Source organism: Athene cunicularia (genome assembly GCF_003259725.1).
Source record: "Athene cunicularia isolate RWA chromosome 10 unlocalized genomic scaffold, athCun1 chr10_part1, whole genome shotgun sequence".
NCBI classification, from domain to species: domain Eukaryota; kingdom Metazoa; phylum Chordata; class Aves; order Strigiformes; family Strigidae; genus Athene; species Athene cunicularia.
The window spans coordinates 7,783,514-7,808,666 of NW_020799112.1; the positions used below are offsets into that span (position 1 = coordinate 7,783,514).

Sequence of the window (25,153 nt, forward strand, 5' to 3'; positions counted from 1 at the left end):
CAGCCTCCCGGTCCTTGGAAGTTCTCAGTCTATTTGCAGCCCGGTGTTTGTCCAGTGGGATTTCCCCTCACAGCATTTCTCAGGCCCGGCCTTGCCCCAGCACGGCTGCGCTTGAGGCGCAGCTTTTCCCCAAGCGCCAAGGGCAGCGTGTCCCGGCTGTGCTCCTGGTGTTCCAAAATGTTATTTTTTTTTTAAATTAAGTGATCATAAAGTGCTTTTCTAACAGCCCTGTGTGAGCGAGCAGTAACCTCAGCCCCTGTTTGCTCCCGCAGCATTACTTCACTGTTAACTTCAATCATGAGAACCAGAAGACCCTGGAGCTGAGGACCGAGGATGCCAAGGACTGTGACGAGTGGGTGGCAGCCATAGCTCACGCCAGGTATCACCCTCCACCAGTGCAGACCCACAGACGGGGGTGTCGGAGGTGAAGCCGTGCCCAAGGGCAGCTGCGGGCAGGGCTGCGGGCAGGGAGCCATCAAGCTGGAAGGCAGAACAGAGTGCTTCTAGCCCCTGGCCCAGTGTCAGAGCAGGAGGCTGCATCCAGGCATCCCCCCTTGCCCATCCCCATCCCATATGGAGTAGCTGTCCCAGCAGCGTGGCCTCTGCCTGTCCCAGCCTGGTGATGGAGGGGTGCCCACTTCGCCATCAGGTCCAAAGGCCACTGGGAAGGGTTTAATGGAGTAGCAAAAATGGCCAGAAAGAGGTTTTTCCAAGCTCGTATTTCTGCACCACAGGAATGCAAGTGCAGCCCACTTGCTCGCTTGGGGGGGAGCAGTCAGGAACTGGCCCAGCTGCGTCTGGCAAAGGAGGGTGCTGGGCTGGCAGTGGGAAGTGGGGGCAGGTGAGGGTTGTAGCAGGAAATCGGAGAAATATCATTTGCTGTGGCACCTTAACGAGAGCAGATGTTCCTAAGAGCTTGCACCACAGTGTCTTCTCATCTTGGGATGTGGTCGGTCAGAGAGGTTTGGCCATGAGTTTTTTGGGGGTTTTTTTGGTCTCCTACCATTTCCTTAAAATCTGCATTGTGTTTTCTGTTTACACCTTTATGGGGAACCCGACTCCTTTCCAAACTGGTCAGTTCTGAGCAGCAGCATCCCAGACTGTGAGAGCTGTCTCCCCATTCATTAACCCCTCTGGTACCCTGAGCCAGAGGGACAAGGGCCATGTGTAGACAGCCGGGAAGGAGGAACACCCCCCAAGCAAACCTCCACCTGCAGACACCTAATTTTTTGTGCACATCCCAGGGGGGTGTGTGGCGGTGGGTCTGTAGGAGGAGGGATGCTCACGGCCGTGTCTGCCTGCAGCTACAGGAACCTGGCGACGGAGCATGAGGCGCTGATGCAGAAGTACCTCCATCTCCTGCAGATTGTGGAAACGGAGAAGACCGTTGCCAAGCAACTCCGCCAGCAGATCGAGGACGGGGAGATCGAGATCGAGCGCCTGAAGGCCGAGGTGAAGAACCCGGCGTCGCCCTGCAGATGCGCTGCTGCTCCCCGGGGTGACCCGCGGGTGGGCGGGTGGCATCGCCGTGCTGGCCGGGGCCGGGGGATGTTACAGCCAGTGAATCTATGCATGTTTTAATGACATCGGGCTGGCCCCTTCTCTTGCAGAGAGGAGCGAGGATGTTGCCTGCGTTGGATGTGCACGGTGTGTCTGTGGGGCTTTCTGGGGTCCCTGGGACTCTGCCACGGTGGGGAAGGGTTTGCCCCAGTGATGAGCGCTGGGGCATGGGCTGGTGAGCTGGTCCCTTGGGTGCAGGTATTAGGGGAGGGATGGAGATGCCTTATCTTACCATTTCTCCTTCCGTATTTTGATCCTGGATACCTCGATTAGAGCCCCTCTGCAGGCCGTGCGCCCGCTGCTCCCATCTGCTGGGTGGTGCAAGGCCAGAGGAGTCACAGAAACAGGGGAGAGGCGTCTGTGGCTTTGTGAAGGAACCTGTGCCAGCTGCAAGCTGCAGCCGTCCTGATAACCCGAGTACCTCAGGGAATTAACATGTGCAGGGCTAGAAATGAACAGACGGTTCATGAAGAAGGGAGCGTGTCTCCAGCAGGAGCAGCCCATACAACCTGTTGACTGTAGCTTGGCCCAGAAGCTCTCACAGCGGCTCACCACTCCGTTGTTTGCGGCACTGGGTCGTAGGAAGGGTGACGTGACGGGGTTTACGGCAGACAAAGCACAAACATGCAAAAATGACTCAGCAGATGGTGCTGAGGGAAGCGCACGTCTCTAAGGCACCAGGGAGGAGGATGCTCGGAGGTGGGGGTCTGCCCTGGGCTGCCTGGCCCCCATGTTGCAGGGCTGCAGCCAGCCCTGAGCTTTGGCTGCTGGGGGGCGTTGGAACTGGCAACTGCGGGGCACCCCAGTGTTGGTCCAGCACCCCCAAACCAGTCCTGCACCTCGGGGCTGGTCCTGCCACCGGCCCCCTCCTTGGCCCTGACAGGGAGGGTCAGGCAGCAGCTCCATGGTGAAGGCAGCCGGGAGTGGGTCCTGTTGCCTCCTGGTCTGAGATGTTGACCCCGAGTCAGTCAAATCTCAAAATCACCACGAAAGAGGCAGCTGGAGAGGCAGTGAGGGCTGGAGTGTTTTGATGCATCCTCATGGGGGTCTTTTCCTTAAATTTTGGTTTTGGAGTTAAACAGTGCAGGTTAATAGCAATCTCTGCCCGTGAGTCAGGGTACACTGAAGGCTGCTTTTAGTCTTGGGGGACTGGGGAGCCACAGGCCATTCCCAGGGATAGTTTCAACACCACTGAGTTTGTGCTTTCCAACAGAACAGGATCAGCCCCAAAACCACCCCAGGCCGTGGCACCTGCTCGAGCCGGGGTTTCTCCTGGGGCTCCGGTCCGGTGCCAGACAGGAGCTCCCTGGGTCCGGTCCTGCCGCCGAGTCGGGGCAGGCTCTGTGTCCCCAGGAGCACGGCCAGTGCAAGAGGCGGGGGAGGCGAGCGATGAGCATCCTGATGAACTTTCGGTCAGGGGAGCTGGGAGATGTGTTGTGAATCCTGAAATTAGCTGAGGGGTCACAGTCAGAGATGTCGGGCAGAGCTGCAGCCTGTCCCCCGTGCCCAGGTACTTTTGATTTTACCTTGCATTGGTTTGGTTTGTGTTTTTACTCTTCCACAAGCTTTGAAGCAGAGATCAAATGATCAGCTTCTACTTTAATGTGCAAATTTTGCTCGCTCAATTTAAAAAAAAGAAACCAAAATAAAACTATGGCACCAGCTAACATACTTCATGGATCCTGGCCACGATGCGCCTGGAATCGGCACAGGGAATGGCTTTGGTGCTCCCAAACGCTTCAATGCAGAGGAGATGCAGGGGCTGTTTGGTGGCAGGAAAGCACAGGGAGAGGAAAAAGTCTTTAAAATCTCATCCCGTGGAATAAAATGGGATGAAACTGATAGAGCTGCATGTGAGCCCATGGCTGCTTTCTCTGGCATGTTGCCGCTCCTGCCAAGGTCGGCAATGCTGGGGATGGCTGTGCTGGGAGCACTGGGAGAGCTGTGGTGCTGGGGGGCCGGGGCACCCCACTGCTTCCAGCCGAGCACCTTGGAGCCATGGCCGGGTCACCCCAGGGGCACAAGTGGGGCTGGCTGGATCAGGCCCTGGTAGTGTTGGGTGGCTCTGGGAGAGTTCAGGAGCTCGGCTCAGTCACAGTGACCACATTGAAGCACGTTTTGCTTCTTACAGCGTGAACACGCACAGCTCTTTGTCACAATCTGGGGCTTGAGGAAGTCATTTGCTCCTCCCTGGCCATGACCAGGCAGCAGAAGCCCCTGACCACCTCCCCCCGCAGCCATCTCTCCCCTTCCCTTACTCTGCTTTCCCTCCTGACAGTCCAGCACACGCTCGGCACATATCGCAGTTCCTGCTGCTGTCAGTTCCCAGCGTCACTGGGCAGCAGAGTCACAGTGAAAAAGATCTCAACTCAAATCTACCTTTTTCCTCCTTTCTCTCCAAAATGGGACTTTTTTTCCCCCTGGGAAATTAGTCTTTGAAAGTTGTTTTCTTACTTGTATTATTTTCTATAAAATCTAAATTCAAATCACATTTTTCCCAATTTTCATTTTTGAATGGTACACTTTCTGTTTTCCTACCCTTCCCTGTAGCTCTTGAAACGGTTGAAGCCGTGGGGGCAGGGACACGGCAACAAGCAGAGGAGTGAGAAAAAGTACAGGCGAGAAACAGTAGAAATTCAAACGCTCAAAGCTAACGAGATCTGATCCAATTTGTGTCGGAAAGCTGTGACTGGATGAGAGTTGGTCCCCATCTGCAAGTTTTAGGTTGCAAATGACTTGAGATTTTTCTGCCATTTTCTCTCCAACTCATTTTTTAACGACTCGCCCATGAAGGCTTCCTTAGGAAACCGGGATGCGGTTGGCGTTGGGTACCCAGCAGGATTTCCAGGTCTCCGTCTCTGCGGCGCGTTTGGTGGGTGCTGGCAGTGTCCTGGCAGCGTTTCCTTTCTGCTTCATCTACCCATCTCCCGTTAAGACAGAACCAGCACAATATGTCCCTGGATCTGTAGTTGAGCTGGAGGCATGTGCCGCTTGCAGGAGCAGGGTTTGTCCTTGGCTCCGGGGAGGTGCTGGGGCCACTGACATCCCCCCTGTGCCTGCAGATCGCCTCTCTGCTCAAGGACCATGAGCGCATCCAAGCCGGCCAGACCAGCACGCCCAGCGACGATGACAGTGACATCAAGAAAATCAAGAAGGTGGGTGGTAGCGGGTGAGGGACGCAGAGGCCAGCGCTCGGTGGGTTCCCCAAACCTGGCAGTGCCTCAGCCTCCCCTTGGTACCACAGAGGGGCCCAGCACTGCCACTGCTTGAGGAGCGGGTTCTGCCCTCGCCCGACCCTCGGGAAGTCTCTTCCAGCCCCGGGCACCCAGGGTTGGGGTGGTGGGCAGCAGCCACAGGCGTGGATTGAGCTCTGGGCCTGGGTTGGGATGTGCTGCCGTGCTCGTTCACCTGATGAAGGGTTGGAAGCTTTTCTAGGTGACTTAATGCCTCTCTACACATTTGGGTGCCCAGAGACATGGAAAGTGCCCAGCATCGTGCCCGGGAAGGTCAGGAATTACCACGGGATCCTTGCTTCTCGTGGGAGTCTTCTGTATATCTCTGTCAAAAGGGAAAGAGGACATTGCCTGCAATAAGCACATGCATTTCAATGAGTAGTTATTTGTTCCCCAGTCAGGAGGGTTCAGAGCAGCACCAGTATCAGGCCCCATTGTGCACACCTCGGCACAGAGTTGGGGAAACCTCGCACAGAGCTGCAGCCCCAGCACTGTACTGAGCATGGGGCTCCTGCCCGGCTCATTGACCCGGACCCTGACGTGGCTGCTGCCCCCCTGGCAGGTCCAGAGCTTCCTGCGGGGCTGGCTGTGCCGAAGGAAGTGGAAGACAATCATCCAGGACTATATCAGGTCCCCCCACGCCGACAGCATGCGCAAGAGGAACCAGGTTGTCTTCAGCATGCTGGAGGCAGAGGCCGAGTATGTCCAGCAGCTCCATATCCTCGTCAACAACTTCCTCCGGCCGCTGCGGATGGCAGCCAGCTCCAAGAAGCCTCCCATCACGCACGACGACGTCAGTAGCATATTCCTCAACAGGTGAGTCTGTCCCAGGCTCCAAGAGCCTCCGGGCAGGTGTTGGTGTCCGCAGCCCAATGGGTGTTGGGCGCTTGGTGCTGGGGGGCTGCTGGGAGCCCATCTGTGTGGGTTCGTAGCTCAGGTGGTGGGGAGGGCACTGTCCTTTGGTATTTGTAGCAGGCCGCAGGTAATGAGAGGGGAGCAGGGCGGGGAGGACGCAGCTCTCTGGGGAGGTGGTATGGAGCAGGCAGGCATAGCCTCTCCTGCAGCTGCGACGTGGGGTCAGAGCTGGGAGGTGGCACTCACTGACTCACTGACTCAGAATCATCTCCATTGGAAAAGACCTCAAAGATCATCTGCCCTGAGCAACCAATTCCAACATCCAACAACCCCTTCTGGAAAGAAGCACTTCCTAATAGCCAGTCTAACCCTTCCCTGACTCCAGCTGGACTGCGGCACTGCCCAGTGTGCCAGCAGAGGTGCTAGGTTTAATGGCAGCTGCAACGGCTCTGTCCCATGGACGGTACCAGCGCTGGAGGTGCCAGCCTTGCCAGCCCTGGAGGTGCCGGCCACCCACCCCTCAGGGAATGAAGCTCTCCCTGCTCCTGGTGCTCACTCCTGCCCCTCTCTGCAGACCTCACTTTCAGCTCCCTGGGCTGCGTGGGGTGCCAGCCAAATTCCAGTTCACCCCCATCTCTGGGCTTGTGTGAATCCAGTGCCTTGCCTGGGGCCAGTGCTGACAGTGTGAGCACCCCTGAACACCCCTCCTCTGCATCGTCGCAGCTCTGTGGCGCAAGGGAGGTTCCTCGCCATAAGGGCTCTTGGAAAATGAGCAGTGGAGGACCCAGGGCCAGCCTCTGAGCTCTGGCCAGGAGCACCCTGTCCTGCAGAGGCGGGTGAGAGCAGGGATGTCCTGGGTGGGCGGCAGCGTCAGGGCAGGGAGGCAGACAGGCTCAAAGATTTTGTCTAATTACTCATTATTCGCCACTCGTTCATCTGTCTTTCACCCCCTGGTTTATCTTTCAGCGAAACGATCATGTTTTTGCACCAAATCTTTTACCAAGGCCTGAAGGCGAGGATATCCAGCTGGCCAACGCTCGTGCTGGGTGAGTGCGTGTTGCCCCCTCCCCGCGTTTCCTTCCCCCTCGCTGACAGAGCCAACCCTGCGCTCCTCCTCCTGCAACTCAGCCGGCATTTGGCTAACCGGCAGCAGCAGTGAAACGCATTGCGCGGCACCTCGCTGCTTGTCCATGTCGCTTGTGGAGGCAAGGCCTGAAAAAAACCCAGAGTAGCCCAATTCTTGCGTTCCTGATTCTGGCGGGCGGTGGGGGGGGTGGGCTGGGCCGCGTCTGGGAGAGCTGATGTTGAAGAGCTTTGCTGCATGCGGTTAGACCCGCAGCCAGCTCCACAGGGTGTCTTTAAAACCCAAACTGGGCAGAATTGGGGTTTGCACAAGCAGCACGAGGCCCCAGCAGGGGATCCAAGGAGGGATCCAGGGGTGAAGAGGGTCAGGAGCTGGGGGGGGCTGTGCCAGGACCCCAGGACTGGGCCATCACCACCTCCCCACTGCCTTTGCTCGCAGCCGACTTGTTCGACATCCTGCTGCCCATGCTGAACATCTACCAGGAGTTCGTGAGGAACCACCAGTACAGCCTGCAGATCCTGGCCCACTGCAAGCAGAACCGGGACTTTGACAAGCTGCTGAAGCACTACGAAGCCAAGCCTGACTGCGAGGAGAGGACCCTGGAGACCTTCCTGACCTACCCCATGTTCCAGGTGACCAGGATCAGCCCCAGCAATGCCAACCCCAGCCCCCACAGCAGGCACTGGGTTCTGGGGAGGCAAATTCAGCGTGAAGATAGCCTGGGGCTGACCCCCACGCTGCTCCTGGGACCGGCTTAGGGCTTGTCACTGCTGCGGGAGGGCTCTGGGTGAAGCTTCTGCCTCCCCAGTTACCCCACAGCTCTGGGACGTGGCGGGGGCACAGCAGGGTGCTGGGCAAAGCCCCACGCTGTTCTCCCTCCTCACTAAGTTTTAGCATGAGGAGCTGTGAAGCTTGCTTAACCTCCCAGACTAGGGGCTCCGAGGCACAGGAGCCACACGGTGTGAGCTCCAACAGCCCTCTGTGCCCCCCTCATCCCGCCCCACCTTGAGCCACGACTGACGCCCGGCTCCGGTCTGTTGTGCCGCAGATCCCCAGGTACATCCTGACGCTGCACGAGCTGCTGGCTCACACCCCCCACGAGCACGTGGAGAGGAACAGCCTGGATTACGCCAAGTCCAAGCTGGAAGAGCTCTCCAGGTCAGACCCACTGCTGCCTGGCCCTGCCGGTCCTGCTCACCCACACACCCTGCCCACAGCTCGGGTGCAGGCAGCAGGCAGAGCCCCGCGCCCAAGGTGCCTGGTGCTGTTTTAGCCAGGACCTGCCCTCCCATGGACCCCGTCCTCTGCCTTCCCCAGGCTGAGACCTGCCTGCACCGTCTCCTGCCCTCCCTTTCCAACTCGTCCCTGGGGCGGGTGGGACAGGCACCAGCTGCTTCTGCCTGGGGGCTGCATTTTCCAGGGCTCTATAATACGAGTCCTGGGGGCTGGGATGGCTCTGAAGGTCGGGCTCTGCCCTCCTCCATCTGGTGGGGCTGGGTGCTGGGGGGCTACCCCACGGAAAGGGCTGGAGCAACTTCGAGCTCTCAGCAACAAGCGCTTGGGAATCGGCCATGATTCCCCATTTCCGATCCTCTCCATCTGCAGACCACGGGCCGAAGTGTTCCGTGTGTCCCATGCCAGTGTGTTGTGACGGCACGAAACCCACCAGCGCTCCTTGGTCCCGAGGCTATCCCTAAAAGGAGTTTCCATCCCTTTTCCCACTCCTTGAGGAGTGGGGACGTCGGAGGGGGCTGGTGACAGGGGGAGGATCTGTCTGCCCTAAATCTGAATTTTGTGATTTCCGAGCAAGAAGCACTTCTGTTTCAGTAGTTAGAAATCTGGAGGTAGAGTCCAGAGTGTAGGTTACCTCCTGGGCTCTCAGGTCTGTATAGGTACTGCTGACTGTGGTAATTCCCTGAATATTTCTTCAGTTTTGGTCTCGCCTAGTGCAGCCCTTCCCCTCTGTCCAAAGGGATCCACTAGGAAGACTGACACAGATCTCATCCGAGCTCCCATTTTCTCCCTCCTTCAGGATAATGCACGACGAAGTGAGTGAGACCGAAAATATCCGAAAAAACACCGGGGGCCCGGGGGCCACCTCACCCTCCCCCCGGGGCTGCAGCCTCCTGGGGGAACCGGACTGGGAGCAGGCAGGCAGCCGGATTTATTTTGCATGGTCCAGACGCCTTGTCCATGATGTAAAGAGCTCTGAGTCGTGGGCAAAGATGAGAAATTGCATGTTCTTGGTAAAAGAATTTTTCGTGGTTAGCAGCAGCAGCAATCTAGTCGGGGAGAAACTGGAATGGTAGCCCAGGTTTGTACGTAACACTCCAGCCCGCCCTGAGACTTGTGCTTTTATTGGTAGAAGTTTTGCAGTTAATTGAGCAAGAATCTGACAGGAATTGCTCATTACTGGCATTAAATTATCAGTTTGAAAAATTACAGTCCATGGCAAAGAGTTGATAATTACAACAACAGGCTTTTGGAAAATTTAATTTAAAGCTCATATTAAATAATTTATAAAGAAAATAGTTGATCAGTTATACAAGGAAAACCGTGGTATCCCAGCTGTCAGTAACTGCTTTTTTCCCAGTGAAAGCAGATGCTGCGCTGGCCACAGGCTGCACGAGGCTGAAACCCTTGGCAGCATCACCCCATCCCTGCCCCTGTTCCCGGGGCAGTGGCTGTGGGGTGGGGGGCCAGGGCAGCCCTCAGTCCCCCCAGGGGGGATCCTGCTGCTGAGCCCCAACTCCCACCCCTGCAGAACGGCGTGATCTCCCTCATCGACTGCACGCTGGTGGAGGAGCAGGAGAGCACCGACGAGGATGGTAGGTTTGGGGGTTCGCAGCGTGGTCACCCCATGGCAGGGCGGAGCGGTGGCGGGGTGGCTGGCGCTACAGGTGTCCCCTGTCACTGAGGCGGTGACATCGCTGCCATCCCTCTGCGGGGTGTGGAACCAACTGCAGCAGAGTCAGAGCAAATTGAGATGCTGGATAGATTCAAGGAAGTCATGATCTACTGGGTGGGTTTAATTAAGTAAATTATTTACTGCCAACCAAACAGATGTGCAATTATGCAAATCTGACCTTCTCGAGGCAGGCAGCTGCCTCCAGCTCGGTGCTAGCGAGCAGGAAAAGGCAAACGTGCTGGACGTCGGCAGCCATGCCTGTGCAGCCGCAGGCCTGTCAGAAAGCACGGGCTCCCTTTTCTTGTCGTAGGGATCTGATCTGTTGTTACCTCAACCCTTTGGGCCCTACGTTGGGCACCAAAAAGGGCCATTGTTGTTTGAATCCAGCCAGCAGCCCAACCCCCCACAGCCACTTGCTCACCCTCCCCCTACCCAGGGATGGGGAAAGAATTAGGGGGGTAAAGGAAGACTTGTGGGTTGAGATAAAAAGACTTTAGTAATTGTCATAAAATAAACCCATAACAATAATAGAAAGTACAATCAGGTAATGCACAATGCAACTGCTCACCATCTGCCAACTGATACCCAGCCCGTTCCCAAAAAAATCTCAAGATCCCACAGTCGCAATCCCAGAAGCGAGAGATGACCTCCTGCTTCCCGGCCACCCTCCTTTCTATCTGAGCATGGCGTTACATGATGTGGAATATTCCACTGGCTAATTTGGGTCTGGTGCTCTGGCCGTGCCCCCTCCCAGCTTGTGCACCCACACATGGGCAAGACATGGGGAGCTGGAGAAACGTTGATCTGGTAGCAACAACTGTAAATCAGTGTATTACAGCATCATTGTCACTGAATGCAAAGCACAGAACTATTCCAGCTACTAAGAAGAAAAATTAACTCTGTCCCAGCTGAAACCAAGACCCTTGTCCTCATGGCTGTTTCCTAACACATCAGGGAGCCGGGTTCCCCCCAGCACATGGCACCTGGGTGCCAGCAGTGAGGCCATGCTGCACTCGTGACGTGCAGATTTTATTTTGCAAACACAGAGCCTTTGCCAAGCAAACCTGTCCTGTCCTCACTGCAGGCAACCCACAAAACACAATGAGCTCCTTAAAACCTTAACAAAGACTGTGCCGGGGGTGTGGGGGAATCTTTTCGCAATCACTGTGTGTGGTTTTTCTGTTCCAAAGCAAAAACATCAGGGCAAGACATTGACCATCTTGACTTCAAAATCGTAGTGGAGCCTAAAGATTCCTCATCTTTTACGGTTATCCTGGTGGCCTCATCCAGGCAGGAGAAGGCTGCATGGACCAGTGACATCAGCCAGGTAGGATGGACCAGGCAGGGAGGAGGTGTCGGGGCGTAGAGTTCCCAGGGACGCGCCGTCCCCGCAGGAGGGTTGCCCCTACGCAGGCTGCGGCAGCGGCTTTGGGGACCCGGAATGAACACGCAGCATGCATCGTGTGGCTGCATTTCTGCTGCCAGGCCTTGGGTCTGCACCCTGGGTGCTGTTGGGGTGCTGGGGACTTGCCGTGGGCTGAGGCCTCGCTGCATTGGGCCGCTGTGAACCATGCGGCTGGAGCAGCGAGCCCCGGGTCCCCCAGGAGCGTGGTGACTGGGAGCTGGGGCGCACTGGGAGCCTGGCCATTGCCAAAAGCGTTCTGGTGTCCGGTAGCTGGGAGAGGAGGTGGAGCAGGAGGGTGCCGCAGCTGCAGCTGGCAGGAGCAGGGTCTGTCCCATTGTCGGTGCTCTGCCCACAGACATAGATACGTGGTTTGGATTCTTCCTCTGACTCAGACACATGGTAACAATTTACACCTGCTCTTTGATTGCTTTATGCAAATGACTTTTAAGATATTTTTTTCCTGGGAGGGAGGAGGAGAATTAATTGTTGGTTAGCTAGGGATTGCCTCCTGTTGTACCGTGTCCTTGCCTGCATCCCCTTGCCGATCATCTTTGCTCGAGGAGAGCTGCGGGCAAGAACTGGGGCCTGGCCCCACATGGGGAGGTGGCTCCTGGTCTCGCTTGCCACCAGGTCCAGACCAGTCCTGCCTGCGTGGGAGCCTCCAGCCCAGCAAAGCCAGCGAAGGGGCTGGTGCCACTCTGCTTCATGTCAGGTCTCCCTCCATACAGGCTGTGAGGGGTGTTAAATTAATGGTGCTAAAAGATGAGAGCAGGTTTCTGGCAACTCTGGCAGTGCCACTGTGTCTACCAGCACACCTGGAGCCGGGGCCAGTGCCATACTGGGATTGCTGGGGAGCAGCTCTGGGTGATGCTTCCCCCAGATCAGGGTGCAGACCCAGAGTGTGAAGCTCCTGTTTTCATGCAGAAGCTCTTCTCTTCCCAGCTCCATGGGCGTGGTGGATGCAGGTGGCAAGGATGGGTTTTGCCTGGATAAGGCCAAGCTCAGGCTCTCATCCAGCGTGTCCAAGCTGGGCAGGCAGCAGGGCCATCCTTGCTGTCTCTGCCCACCTCCCACCCACGTCTCTTCCAGTGCGTGGACAACATCCGCTGCAATGGCCTCATGATGAATGCCTTTGAGGAGAACTCCAAGGTCACCGTCCCCCAGATGATCAAGTGAGTGCTGCTGTGGCTGGGTGCTGCTGAGAGCGCTGGGCTCTGCCCAGCCCCACAGCCCAGCTCCCATGCCAGCCGAACGCTGCCGAGAGCCCTGGCAGCGCCACGGCTCAGGCGCTCGGGTATGCTGTTCCCAGTGTGGTGATAGGGAGCACTAATTAGCTGGGAGAGGAGATTTGTGTGGGATTCTGCTCAGGGAGGTGGTAAAGTTGAAGGGGAGAGCTCAAAAAAAAGTAGTAATAGTAAAGGGGTGGTGACACAGGTGGGGAAGGGTCTTGGTTTGTGGGTGTCCCTTGGGGACAATCATTCATGTTTTTTGCCCAAATCTCTGCCTGTTGAGCACTGTGCAGTGTTTCCACCCATGCCAGGGTGCGGATTTCCTGGATTTTCCCTGGGAATATTCCTGCCTGCATTTCACATAGGGATGCCCCGTGAGAACGAGGCTCCTTTGCTGCCGAGGACCTGTACCACTTTTTGTGGTCCCCGCACAGCTCGGGGGGAAGCTGCTCGTGCGAAGCAGCTCTTGGTTTCGTTCCAGGCTGGAACCACAGATATCTTGTTTCTCTGCAGGTCTGATGCCAGCTTGTATTGTGATGATGTTGACATTAGGTTCAGTAAAACGATGAATTCCTGCAAGGTCCTGCAGATCCGCTATGCAAGTGTGGAGCGGCTCCTGGAGAGGCTGACAGACCTGCGGTTCCTGAGCATTGACTTTCTGAACACGTTCCTGCATTCGTACCGCGTCTTCACCACTGCCCTGGTTGTCCTCGACAAGCTCATCACCATCTACAAGAAGCCCATCAGCGCCATACCTGCACGGTGAGGCTGCGTGTGGCATCGCTGCAGTGCCCGTGCCGGTGACCCCTCCTGCCCACGAGGACTGGTGGGGGTTATGGGGGGGCGGCTCTCTCCCCTCATCTGTCCCCAGTCAGCCCCTGGCTGCCCGGCCCAGGTTCACCCGCTCCCCATGAGTTGTGATACCAGCAAATGGGGGAAGCAGATGAACTGGGGCTCTGTGGGTGTCCCCGCTCCTGGGGAGACTGCGCGATGGGAGCAGGGCAGCAGGGGCTCATACCGGCCTGGGGGCGGGGGGTGCCCAGAGACCCAGCACCACTGGGGACCCCCACGACCGGAGTAGGTGCAAGTTGAGCCTTTCCCTGTCTCTCCACCAAGGTCCCTGGAGCTCCTGTTTGCAAACAGCCAGAACAACAAGCTGCTGTATGGCGAGCCCCCCAAGTCCCCCAGGGCCAACCGCAAGTTCTCCTCGCCTCCCCCCCTCTCCATCACCAAGTCCTCGTCCCCCAGCCGACGGAGGAAGCTCTCCCTCAACATCCCCATCATCACGGGAGGGAAGGCGCTGGACCTGGCTGCCCTCAGCTGCTCCTCTAACGGCTACGCCAGCATGTACTCCTCCATGGCTCCCTTCAGCAAGACCACCCTGGACATAAACAAACTCTACGTGTCCAGTAACTATCCCAACAAAATCCCTGATGAAGGAGAAGCCACCTCAGAAAAGCAAGAGGAGTCACTGCCGAGCAAGCAGAGTGAGTTACTAGGGGTTTGCAGGCGGGTGGGCATCCGGCCCGGGCAGCTGGTGGAGAGGGGGCCGGTGTCAGTGGGTGCTCTGTGGGGGTACGAGGACACACGTAGGGGGCCGGGCAGCACAGGGGGGCTGGAGAAGCTCAGCCCCAGGCTGGGGCAGGCAGGTGGGCTGTGTGCTGGTGTGGGAGAGCCCCCATCCCCACGAGCAGCCCCCTGTGCGCTGGGGAGAGGGTGGAGGTGGTGGTGATGGTGATGACAGTGATGACAGAGGTGCTGCCTGAAAGCTGAGAAAGCTGTAATAACAAAATAAAATCAAACCCCAAAAACCCCACCACAAAAAAAAAAACAAACAACCCACCACCCCAAAACCACCCATAGTAATTGCAGGACTCTGTACCTGTGGGCCCAGCTGGTTTGATTGAGACTTTAGGAAAATCTGGAAGAGCTGAAACGCAGCTGCACCGTGCACGTGTCCAGCAGTGATGGTAACTGGGTTCCCTGTCCTTCCCAGGCTCAGAGGTGTCTGTCAGGGAAGAGTCGGACACGGATCCCAACCAGAGTGATGAAGCAGAAGCTGAAACTTCCCCAACAAAATCTCCAACGACTCCTAAGTCCATCAAGTGCAAAAATTCATCAGGTAACAAGTGACCTGTCCCTCTTGGGGGTTGCCCAGGGCTGCCTGCTGCCCTTGAACCTGGCCCTGCAGAGCTGTTACAGCTGCAGGTGTAAAACTGAAGGCAATGTGAGAGGGAGCAGGACTTTACCCTTTATTTTCCTGCAATGGGACAGGGAAATGCCAGGCTTTCTGGCCCATATCACAGACCTGGTCTGTGCATCTCACCAGGTCTTCTCACCCCTCCCCCCTACCTCGGGGTTGAGCTGGCACTTTAGGAGCGAGTTAATGCTGCTCCAGGCATGAGCCTGGGCTGGCATCGGGCATCAGTTTATCTGCTGGAGTCTCCCCTGTAGCTGTTTTCACACGGTCTGCAGCACCCTCTTGCCTTAATTCCGAAGTGGTGTTGGTTTTCTTCTCCCTGCCAGATTTCTCGTTGTTTTCTTACAACAACGGCGTGGTCATGCCGTCCTGCCGGGAGCTCGACAGCACCCGCAGCGCCCTGTCTGCTGCCTCTGCCTTCGCCATCGCCACAGCAGGAGCCAACGAGGGGACCCCCACCAAGGAGAAGTACCGCAGGATGTCCCTTGCCAGTGCAGGTACCCTGCCCCCAGCTGCTGAGAGCGCAGGGACACATTTTTGGGGTGCTTGTTTCTACCATAGTCGGCTGGTTTGCCCTCGGCTGGGACTGGGGGAGCCCAGAGCACTCACAGCCTAGTGCCCACCTGCTCTAGGCTGTGTCCCCTGGGTGCCCGGGCATGGGGGCTGCCCAGGAATGTGCGAGTCGCAGGCAGCTGAGCCCCTCGTGCCCGCGGCTGAGCACCCCACTGCTGCATAACGTGGAGTCTCCCCGCTGCCTGTGGTTAAGAGGCAGCTTAGGGACGCTCGGGACGATGGGGCTGCTCCTTTTAGCAGTCCTGAAAATATCTGTAAGCAATTCCCTCCTGAGCTGTAGCCATGCTGAGGGGTCACTGGCAGTTTCAGGCTTTCCGACGGACCAGCGGAATGGAGACAAGGAGTTTGTGATCCGGAGGGCAGCCACCAACCGGGTCCTCAATGTACTGCGGCATTGGGTCTCCAAACACTCACAGGTGGGTCGGGTGGGGACCGTCCCGTCCCTCCCTGCCACGTGCCTGGTGCTTCAGCCAGGCCCCAGCCAGGAAGACAATTTGGCACTTTTTCATTTAATGAAGCAAATGAGCGGACATAGGGAGGAGGTGAAAACTGTGAAGCAGGGGAGCAGGGAGCCCCTGACACAGATCTGGGGTCCAGTGGGATGGTGGCATTTGCATATTTGGTGTGCAGAGTGGGGGAGCCAGGGTCTGCAGTCACCCCCTGCCTGGGCTCGTGGAAGTGGCATGGCTGGGTTTGATTCCTGTTTGGGGGTTTCGGGCTGGGGTCGGGGTTAGGAAGCCACGTGGCTTTCCTCGCTGTCCCTGTCCCGCTCTGTGCTGGCTGCTGGGCGCATGGGGAGCGGTGCCGTGCTGGGTGTCCCTGGGACGCCCCCATGCCTCTCTCAGCCGAGCGATGACAGTGCAATGGGACAGAATGAGCCTGGTGCCTTCCTGACCCGTTCCCATTTGCTGGGCACCACGGGCTGGGCTTTTGCAGGGAAGAGGCAGTGTGGGGCTGTTGGTCGTGGCCGGGTCAAGGCGGGTGGGGAGCGGAGCTGCTGGGTGTCGATGTTACCCACGTTACAGTGCGCTGACGCAGTGCCTGTGCCGGTGTTGGCAGGACTTTGAAAGCAACGAGGAGCTGAAGTTCAGGGTGATTGGCTTTCTGGAGGAGGTGATTCACGACCCCGAGCTCCTGACCCAGGAGAGGAAGGCAGCTGCCAACATCATAAGGTGAAGGGCCATGGCAGGGAGGTGGCTTCTCCTGGATGCTGTGCTGGGCTGCTTCCCTGGGGTCAGAGCAGGTGCGAGGTCAGGGTCTGGTGCTCCGGAGGTGCCAAGGAGGAGGAGGAGGAGGAGGATGGCTGCACCCATCACCCCTGGCACATCGGGATCTGCACAGCGGCAGAGGCGTGACCCCCCCTTGCACCCTCAGACACGCAGGTGTGACCCCAGTGAGGCTGCAGCCCTTCCTGCTGCGGGCTGTGGGACGGCCCCAGGGCCACCCCGTGCTGGGTGCCTGGTGACGCTGCAGGGTGACGCATGCAGGGCCAGCTGGGGCCTCAGTTAACAAGGGTGGTTTTTTTTTGTCTTTAAAACGGGAAATGGACTTAGAAGTGTTCTTATGCACACCAAGTGTTTAATCTGTGAAAAACCACGAAGCTGTGCTGCAGCCACGTCCAAGTTGTACAGGTCTGATGCTTTCCCCGCAGAGTAACGCTGCCTTTTCATGCCACAGGACCTTGACCCAGGAGGACCCAGGAGACAACCAGATAACCCTGGAGGAGGTCGTACAGATGGTAACTACCCTTCCCTTTGTCACTCTGCCTGGTAGCTCAGCATCGTGGTGGGGGGAGCAACGAAAGATCCCCACACTCCGGTGCTGCCGGCTCAGTGGAGAGCAGTTCCTCGAGCCTGTCTGGGTGTACGGCTGCAAAGCAGGGAAAGGTTTTCTGGGGGACAGGGCCAGCTGTGAGCACAGCTGGATCTGCTGTGGGTAGAGGCAACACTAATCCAGACCACCAGCTGTTTAATCCTCCCGCACAGTTGGCAGGATGGCTGGAGTGGGCACAGAGCCATGCCTGCCTCAGGGACGCAGGAAAACCCGATGGGGTTCCACCGTGTCCCCTGTGTCCCCAAACCCGTGCCATTGTTGCCGCACTGGTTCCAAGTGATGGGTGCTGGCCCAGCTGGTATTGGTGGGAGCAGAGCCCTGGGAACATGCAATGAGTTTAAAACTGTCAGGGTGGCTGCAGGGCACTTGCTGCCTTCCTGCTTTAAAAAACAAACAAAGTCAGCTCCCAGGAACACCCAAGAGCCACTTTAAAGCAGCCTGGTGCACCTGAAACAACAGTAGCTCTGGGCCCTGGGTCTGGGTCTGTCTCCTGGAGTGGCTGAGGCCCCTCAGGGGTTTTTTGAGCTGTTTGTAACCTGGGCTGCTGGAAACTTCCTTTGAAGAAGTGACAACAAATGAAACCAGCGGGTTTCAGGTCCATCCCTCGAGCTGAGCAGCTGAGCAGCAGCACTCTGCGGTCAAAGAGCAGTGGGGTCACGAGGGAGCCCTGGGTTTTGGGGCGCAGACTGGGCTGATGGGGGCTGTGGGTTCCCTGGCCCCTTCTCATGAGCTGGAGGGGCGCACTGTGCTGTATGCCAGCCCCTCGGCTGGAGTGTCCTCCAGGGTGCTCAGAGTGCCACCGGTGCCACTTACCCACCTACGGTTTGCGGGCAGCAGCACCCTGAGCTCTGGGTGTGCCCCCACAGCCTGCACCCCGCAGTGTGTACCCCCCCACCCCCCTGCAGCCTCTCCACAGGCCCTCGAGCCGCTTTCGCAACCTTCTTCCCGAAAGGAGGGGATTTTGCAACAGGCTGTTAACTCATGTTGGCCGGGCCCTGGCTGGCCCCTGAGTGCCTGGAGCCTTCCCCAGACCCCTCTTCGTAGAGGGTGCTGGAGGGAGGTGATGCCTCTTCTCAGGGCACAGCAGCGCTTCAGAGCAGGAGGCTCAGCTGGCCCACGGCATCACCCGCACCTCGAGCCCCCCCGCAGTGCAGTCCCCCTGCACCCCCGTCCCCCTGCACTGCTGCTCTGGCCAGGGGACGCAGCAACATGCCCAGTGCCACTGCTTTGAGCAGCGCGGAGACAGGGTCCCGCTCCCAGTGCTGGGGAGGGGTCAGAAGGCTCCATCCCCTCTGCTGGGACCCCCGACAGGATTGACGCTGCTTGGCTCCAGGAAGAGGGGTGCTGCCACAGGTTTTTAGGCAGTTCCCTGCTAGGAGAACCCGGAGTTGGGGCTGGCAAGGCCCCTACATGCTTCATGCAGGTCTGGGGCTGCCAACTCTTGCTGTCAGCCCCGGTGGCTCCAAGCATGGGGCACCCCGAGTTCCCCCATGCCTGCAAGCGCCGCTCAGGTAGAGCCAGGCAGCAGGGATGGGGGATGTCCCTGTTCTCCTGCTCCTGGAAGAGCTGTGCAAGTGGTGGCCGGTCTGGGAGCACCCATAGGTGCTGGCAGAGCGGTGCTGGTGGGGCTGACCAAGCTGCTGGGCATGAGGATCCAGCTGGAATCCCCTAGTGCTTTGTTTGTTAAACAGATGTAGAGGAAAAAAGGCAGCTGTTGCAGAAGATGGTGCGTGGAGATCCATTCTGTAGCTGATACCTAATTACTTAAATAGGGAAGATTAGTTAATTTTGTGTTTGTACGTGTTCACGGACAATACTGTAATTAAAAGCGCCAGGTTAGCAGGTCTGTGGGAAGCCGGCACCTCTCAGTGCTGGTGGGATGCTGGATGTGGTGCCTCAGGGCTGTCGGACCAGTGCAGCCCCGCACACGCCAACTCCACTGAGAAAAGCCTCTGGTTTGGGAATCTGACTTCGGCTTTGGGTTTGTGTGCTTAAAATGTAGAAGTTCTTACTGTGGTCTTAAGCAACAAGCCCCCATCATTGCCTTTGTTGCTCAGGCTGAGGGAGTCAAAGCAGAACCTTTTGAAAACCACTCAGCCCTGGAAATAGCGGAACAGCTGACGCTGCTGGATCACCTGGTCTTCAAGAAGATCCCCTACGAGTGAGTGATCCCATGAGTGGGGAAGGGCTGTTCTGGTCACCCAGGGCTCCATGGCTGCCTGCTCCCCTGCAGCTGAGCCTGGCCTGGCTAAAGCCAGAGGGTGCAAAGTCTTCCCAGCTGCTGCCTGCTTCGCAGGTAGCCTAGGCTGGGCTCAAGCCCAGCTCTGAGGCCTGAGCTGCTGGCTTATCTGCTGGCATCCCCGGAGTGACCAGCTCAGGTAGAGCCACCCACATCCATCACACTTTCATTCACATTCGTGGGGTCCCTTTCCAGCAGCATGGTGGGGAAAAGGCCCTGGAATCTCCATCCCATGTGGGTGCAGTGGAGCTTGCAGGGCTTGGGTGTGCTAGAAAAATGGGAAATAAATGTTGACCTGAACACTGTTGTTTGCAGAGAGTTCTTTGGGCAAGGTTGGATGAAGCTTGAGAAGAACGAAAGGACTCCCTACATCATGAAGAACACAAAACACTTCAACGATGTAAGTGTAGCCACAGCGAGGGATGGGGAGACAGGCAAAGACGAGGCAGCACAGCTGACCCACCCCCAGAGTTAGCCAGGGGTGGGATGTACGGGATTTATCTGCCCCTGTGGATGTTATGTGCCTTGGGGACTGGTTGTAGGTGGAGCATCTCCTGGTGCGGTTGCTCCTGCTGGGGAAATGTTTTTTAGAACAGTTGCGAGGCTGGAGGGCACGTAGCTGTTGTCTAAAATCGTCCTAACACGTGGGTTGGTTCCGGTGTCTCCCCAAAGGTCAGTAACCTGATCGCGTCTGAGATCCTCCGGAATGAGGAGATCAATGCGCGGGTCAGCGCCATTGAGAAATGGGTGGCGGTGGCAGACATCTGCAGGTGCCTGCACAACTACAACGCGGTGCTGGAGATCACCTCCTCCCTCAACCGCAGTGCCATCTTCCGCCTGAAGAAGACCTGGCTCAAGGTCTCCAAGCAGGTAGGGGTGCGGAGCCGACCCCTCGTCGGGTTTTTGTGGGTCAGGCCCGGCGTTGCTGTTGGGTTTGTTCTTCATCCTGTAGGTCAGATGTGTGGTTCAAGAAACCTTTCCATAGCTGTATACATGCATGCACAGACCCTTCTTTAAACTGGCTTTTTGGGCTTCTCAGACCAACTATAGATGAGCAAAATCAGTTCTCGTGATGAGTTACTTGGAACAGAAATATCTTGTATCTGCACGGTGTGGAGCCTGATGGGGGCCAGCGGCTGCCAAGCCAGAGCTGCTGTGTGGGCTCCTCTCAATCTGCAACACTGTCTTTTTCCTGCAAAGCAATAAACCTGTTAATGAAAACAGGCTCTGATGAAGGAGGAGGTAGGGGAAGGGAACAAGTGCATCGTCTATCTTGTTATGTGATGGAGGAACTTTGCTTTCAAGTGCTCAGCTCCCATGGACATCCCCTGGTGCTGGGTGTACCAACCAGGGCAGGATTTGTACCCGCCAGGGTGCTGAGCAGCCAGAGGGGGGTGATGTGTGGGGTTTCTTCCCGGGCCTTTTCCAAGCGACACTTTGGGTTTTTTGCAGACAAAGGCTCTGATCGATAAGCTACAAAAGCTGGTGTCGTCAGAGGGCAGGTTCAAGAACCTGAGGGAAGCACTGAAAAAGTGAGTGAACAGCGATTCTCCTGCAGCTGCTGCTGTTGGGGGGATACAGGTCCCTGTGGTGCTGGGGGGGCCTGGACCCCATCCTGGCTCCTGCGCTGCAGGCCAGGGCTTCGCTCACCGAATCATTTCAGAGCCTGAGCCAACACGTGTCTTGTTTAACAGCCACAGGGCAGTGGCTTGCAAAGCGATCCCGAGAAAGCAGTGTGGAAAGATGTGAATAAAAAGGTTTGCAGAGGGGAAGTCATTGCCAGACACTAGGAAAGTCCTTTTTTCCCCTCCCCTTCCAGACTCTAAGGGTACCAGATTTAGCTCATTTCACACCAGCCAGCCCATGTCACTGCTGCTAGCATGGACCTTACTGGCAGCACACCCGGGGGGTCTGGGCATTGCGCTTGCCCCACAGCACTGGGTGCAGCCAGCGCTCGGCTCCCCAAACCGTCCTAACCTGGTGTTTGCTGGAGGCAAGCAGGGGAGCACGGGGCTGTGCCTCCCCAGGGCTTGTGCATTGCTGTGTGTGGCAGCCGCCCGCGGTCCATGTCCTGTCAGCAGCTCATGGAGACCCTCGGCGAGGGCCTGGGCTGGGGTGTGGGGCGAAGGCCGGGGACAGGCCCAGCACCAGCACTGCCCTCAGCTCTCAGTGGGGCTTGCGCTGGCTGCTGGTGCTGAGACTGGCAGGGGAAGCTTCGAAAGGTCTTTCCAACCCTCTGCTGAAGCTGCCTCTGACTTACCTCCCACAGCCCCTGACACCTGCTGCAACCCCCAACTCTCCTCCCACAGCCCTCAACATCTCCTGCAGCCCCTGGCACCTCCTGTAGCCCCTGACACCTCCCGAAGGCCCCAGCTTCACACGGGGCATGGCCATAGCTCATGCATGTCCTGCCCTGCCTGCAGGCACAGCGGATGCAGCCCAGGGGACCAGCAGCTTTCCCGGGGAGAAGCTTCCTTCAAGGGTTTCTGTTTCTCTCTAATATATAGAGAGAATCCTTCAGATTCTGCCAACTGTGGAGTCCTGCCCTCCTCCCCTCTCCAAAGCCCCCAAGGAATGCTATTTTCTTTCTTATTTATTTCTGGTTTGCTCCCAAAGTTGTGACCCTCCATGTGTCCCCTACCTGGGAATGTACCTGACCGACCTGGCATTCATCGAGGAGGGTACCCCGAATTACACCGAGGACGGCCTGGTGAACTTCTCCAAAATGAGGATGGTGAGTCTCCTGGCCATCAGTTGCACAGCACCGGACAGCCACACACGTCCCCCCACACACCCACATACAGCTGGGGTTGTTCCCAGTGAGGGATGTGGCTGAAAGAAACAAAAAAAGCCCTTTGCATCATGCTGTGGTTGAAAGGTGCAGATGGAGCGTGCTCCACCAGCTGCCCGGCACCTCTGCGGTGCTATGTTTTGGTGCCGGCAGTGATGGCCGTGCTGGAATCAGCTTCTGTGTTTTATCTCCGGACAGATTTCACACATCATAAGAGAGATCCGCCAGTTCCAGCAAACCTCCTACAAGATTGAGCACCAGCCTAAGGTACGGCATTGTCCCAAGACCCACATGCTCCCTCTCTTCCTCGCCTCCCCCTTGAATCACAGTGTCTAAGTGTTCAGTTTCTGGCAGCTCCTTTGGAGAAGGTATGATGCTTCTGGAAGAAATTTAAGACAGAAAAGTTTAGCAGAATCAGTGCAGGTCCGGGAGCTTGTGTCAGGCGAGGCATGATGGAGGGGGACAGGCATGGCAGACATGTAACAACCTCCCTGCTCCTCTTGGCACGCGTGGGCAAACCACAAATGGCTCATCATCGGCGCAGTATTGCCTGCAGAGCTAAAGGACGTGACTTCCCACTGTCCCAGCCTCGGCCAGAGCAAGTCAGCACTGTCCCTGCCTGGCCCTCGCTTCACTGCCATCTCACTCTGTTCTCGTTGCAAGCCGCTGCGATCATGGCACAAAGGTCAGCAGCCCGGCATGGTCTTGCCGAGCTGGGGCTGGAGCGTGGCCTGCGATGGCCTGGAAGGACTCCAGGGAGTGGGTGGGCGTGAGGGATGGAGCTGCCCTCTTCTGCAAGGTGCTTTCGGGCAAACGTCAGCCGAGGCAGAGCTGGGTGCTCTGCGAGAGCATGGGCTTGGGTGCTGCTGCGCTGCTGAGGTCCCTGTCCCTGCAGGAGAGCGGCTCCAGGACTTGGATGCGGCTTAAGCTCCTGTTTTAGCTGGAGCTGGAAGGAGAAGCTGGACCTTGCCCCAGCCATGGGGACATGTAACAAGTGTCGGTGGCTGCTGGGGCCACTGCCCTCGCGCCCTGAGTGCCGTTGCCTGTGCGCTGTGGCAGGAGCATGGCTGGTGGCTCTATGCTTGGGGCCTGGGCCTGGCTGGAGGCTGTCAGCAGTGGGGACAGGGATGGGGGGTGGCTGCCCTAGGCCTCCTCCCTGCAGCGGAATTATCCCAGCACCAGCAAAGCCCACCCTGGAGGCAAGGAAAAACAGTGATTTTGGGGCACCTCCAGCCTGGTGCTGGGGGGCTTCTGCCTCGTGGTGGCCCCCACACGTGATGAGATGAAAGTTCTCGGCTGCCTTCTCACTTCCTCTGCCACAGCACCGCAGCGCCGAACAGGAACTGGGCTGGTTGCTGGGGCGGGGGGGAGGTTTCCGTCGCCTCCGATGCTGCTGTTCTCCAGAAACAGCAAACCCGCCCGAAATGGTGCTGCTGCCCCACAGGCCCTGCCCAGTGCCCTGGCCACCGTGTTGCTGGTGCTCAGGCCAGGCCAAACCACCCTCTGGTGACACCACTTTCCCATGTGCAGTGGCAAGAGCAGCCCCAGACCCTCTGGACCACAACCTCTGGCCGGGCTGGGGGAGGTTGAGGGGCCACGAGCCCCAATTTCAGCCTCTGCAATGCCGGCAGCCCCAGCCCTGCCCTCCGCACCCTCACTACCAGCCTGGGGCTGGGCTTATGCCCCTCTTCGGTATTGGCCACACATGCCACGCAGCTAGTGAGGCCAAAAAGTAATTTGGGAAGAATCTGCCAGGAATTGTGAGCAGGTTTTCTTCTAGCACTGCGACAGACGTCCTGCCCTGTCAGCCACATTCCTGCAACACGAACATGGTTCCCCACTTAACATGGTGCTTTAATTATCAGGATTTTTTGTCGACAGAATAGAACTTTGTGGCTGATAAAATACTGCTGGAGAGGAGAACTAAGCAAGAGAACCAGAAGAGCAGCTGAGAGGCAAGACTTTGTAATGCTGGGAGGAGATGTGCAATGCCTGCGTTGGTTGGCAGGAGCTGCAGGCACTTCTCTGCTGCTCGTTTGCTGCTCAGGCCTTCACCGTTTCCTAATTTCAGTGTTGATCATTGGCTGCAGCAGAGGTGAGTCCTCCCCATTAACGGTTCGGCTCTCGTTTTCCCAGGTGACGCAGTACCTGTTGGACCAGTCATTTGTGATGGACGAAGAAACCCTTTATGAAGCTTCTCTGCGAATAGAGCCCAAACTGCCTTCTTGAGCCTGAGCAGTGGCCGGCGGCCGCTGGCATACACACACTATCCCATCCTGTAAATATCTGTTTCTGTTGGACGCCCTGGAGTGACTCCCACGTCTGTGCTTCTCCAAGCAAACCGCCCCCCTCGTTCTTAGGCCGCAGTAGACCTCGCGTAGGATTTCCCGCATCGTTTAAGGTTTCATGCATCAACACTTTGCTGGAGTCCCGGTTTCTTTTCGATGATGTTATTTTTGTCATTTGTTCTTCTCGAGGGGGCTGGCGGTGGGTTGGGGTGAACCCCCGCGTTCCCAGGGGGTCTTGGGCAGCTCGGAGTGGCTCTTGCTCAGGCAGTGTCAGCTGTGACATCCCTGGGCAAGTTTGGTGAGGCAGGGGAAGAGAAGGCATTAAAGTTGATCCCTCCATGTGAAGCTGCCTGCTCTCTGTGTGCCACTCCCTGCGCTGGCTGGGCATGGGGGGGCCTCTCGGCCGCTGCCCCCACTCCCTCCTACATCGGGAAGATGGAAAAGTCCCTTTGACTCTCCTCGCTGCGTACGGCTCACGACAAGCTTCTGTTGATATGCTGTAGATCCGTAGACCTTGTGACCACTATGAGTAACATGATGTAGAATTAGAAAAAGATGACCGAGTGTTTTTATTACATATACTGTAATCCTGTCTAACCACCTTCTAGCAGGAATATAGTAATGTAGTGCTTATTCTGTGAATATTACCATGTATTTTTTACATTGTACAGTATATAAACACAGTTTAACTTTACAGTGGCAGGCATGCTCCACTCTAACAACCAGAACACTTTTGCTGTAAGCAATACCTCGTGGTATGAGAATTCTCTTTCAAGCCCTAAAACTATTTCAACTTACAGCTTGTTTGGAAAAATATTTCCATTTTTTTTGTAAAAATATATGTTTCCTGATTACCTCTTGCTAATAAATCTATTCTATCTCAGGGTGAACCGGGACTTGTGAGGTTTTTATCGGCGGGGCAACACAGACACCACCCCCCTTCTGTCCCGCCCCT

At 57.1% G+C, this 25,153-nt stretch overlaps 1 protein-coding gene across 1 annotated transcript; it reads left to right on the forward strand.

The window, feature by feature from the left end:
• Positions 1-236: 236 nt before the first annotated feature.
• RASGRF1 (Ras protein specific guanine nucleotide releasing factor 1) lies at positions 237-25,082 on the forward strand (the record flags this gene model as incomplete). Its single annotated transcript, XM_026856032.1, has 25 exons — positions 237-379; positions 1,305-1,452; positions 4,623-4,715; positions 5,356-5,609; positions 6,615-6,694; positions 7,171-7,364; positions 7,781-7,890; positions 8,765-8,930; positions 9,380-9,560; positions 10,831-10,967; positions 12,135-12,217; positions 12,788-13,036; positions 13,391-13,761; positions 14,271-14,396; positions 14,801-14,971; positions 15,357-15,463; positions 16,107-16,219; positions 16,725-16,785; positions 18,938-19,041; positions 19,435-19,519; positions 19,792-19,989; positions 20,572-20,651; positions 21,736-21,853; positions 22,109-22,177; positions 24,047-25,082. Coding segments are annotated over 25 exons (3,534 nt in total), but the record flags the coding sequence as incomplete, so codon positions are not given.
• Positions 25,083-25,153: the final 71 nt, after the last annotated feature.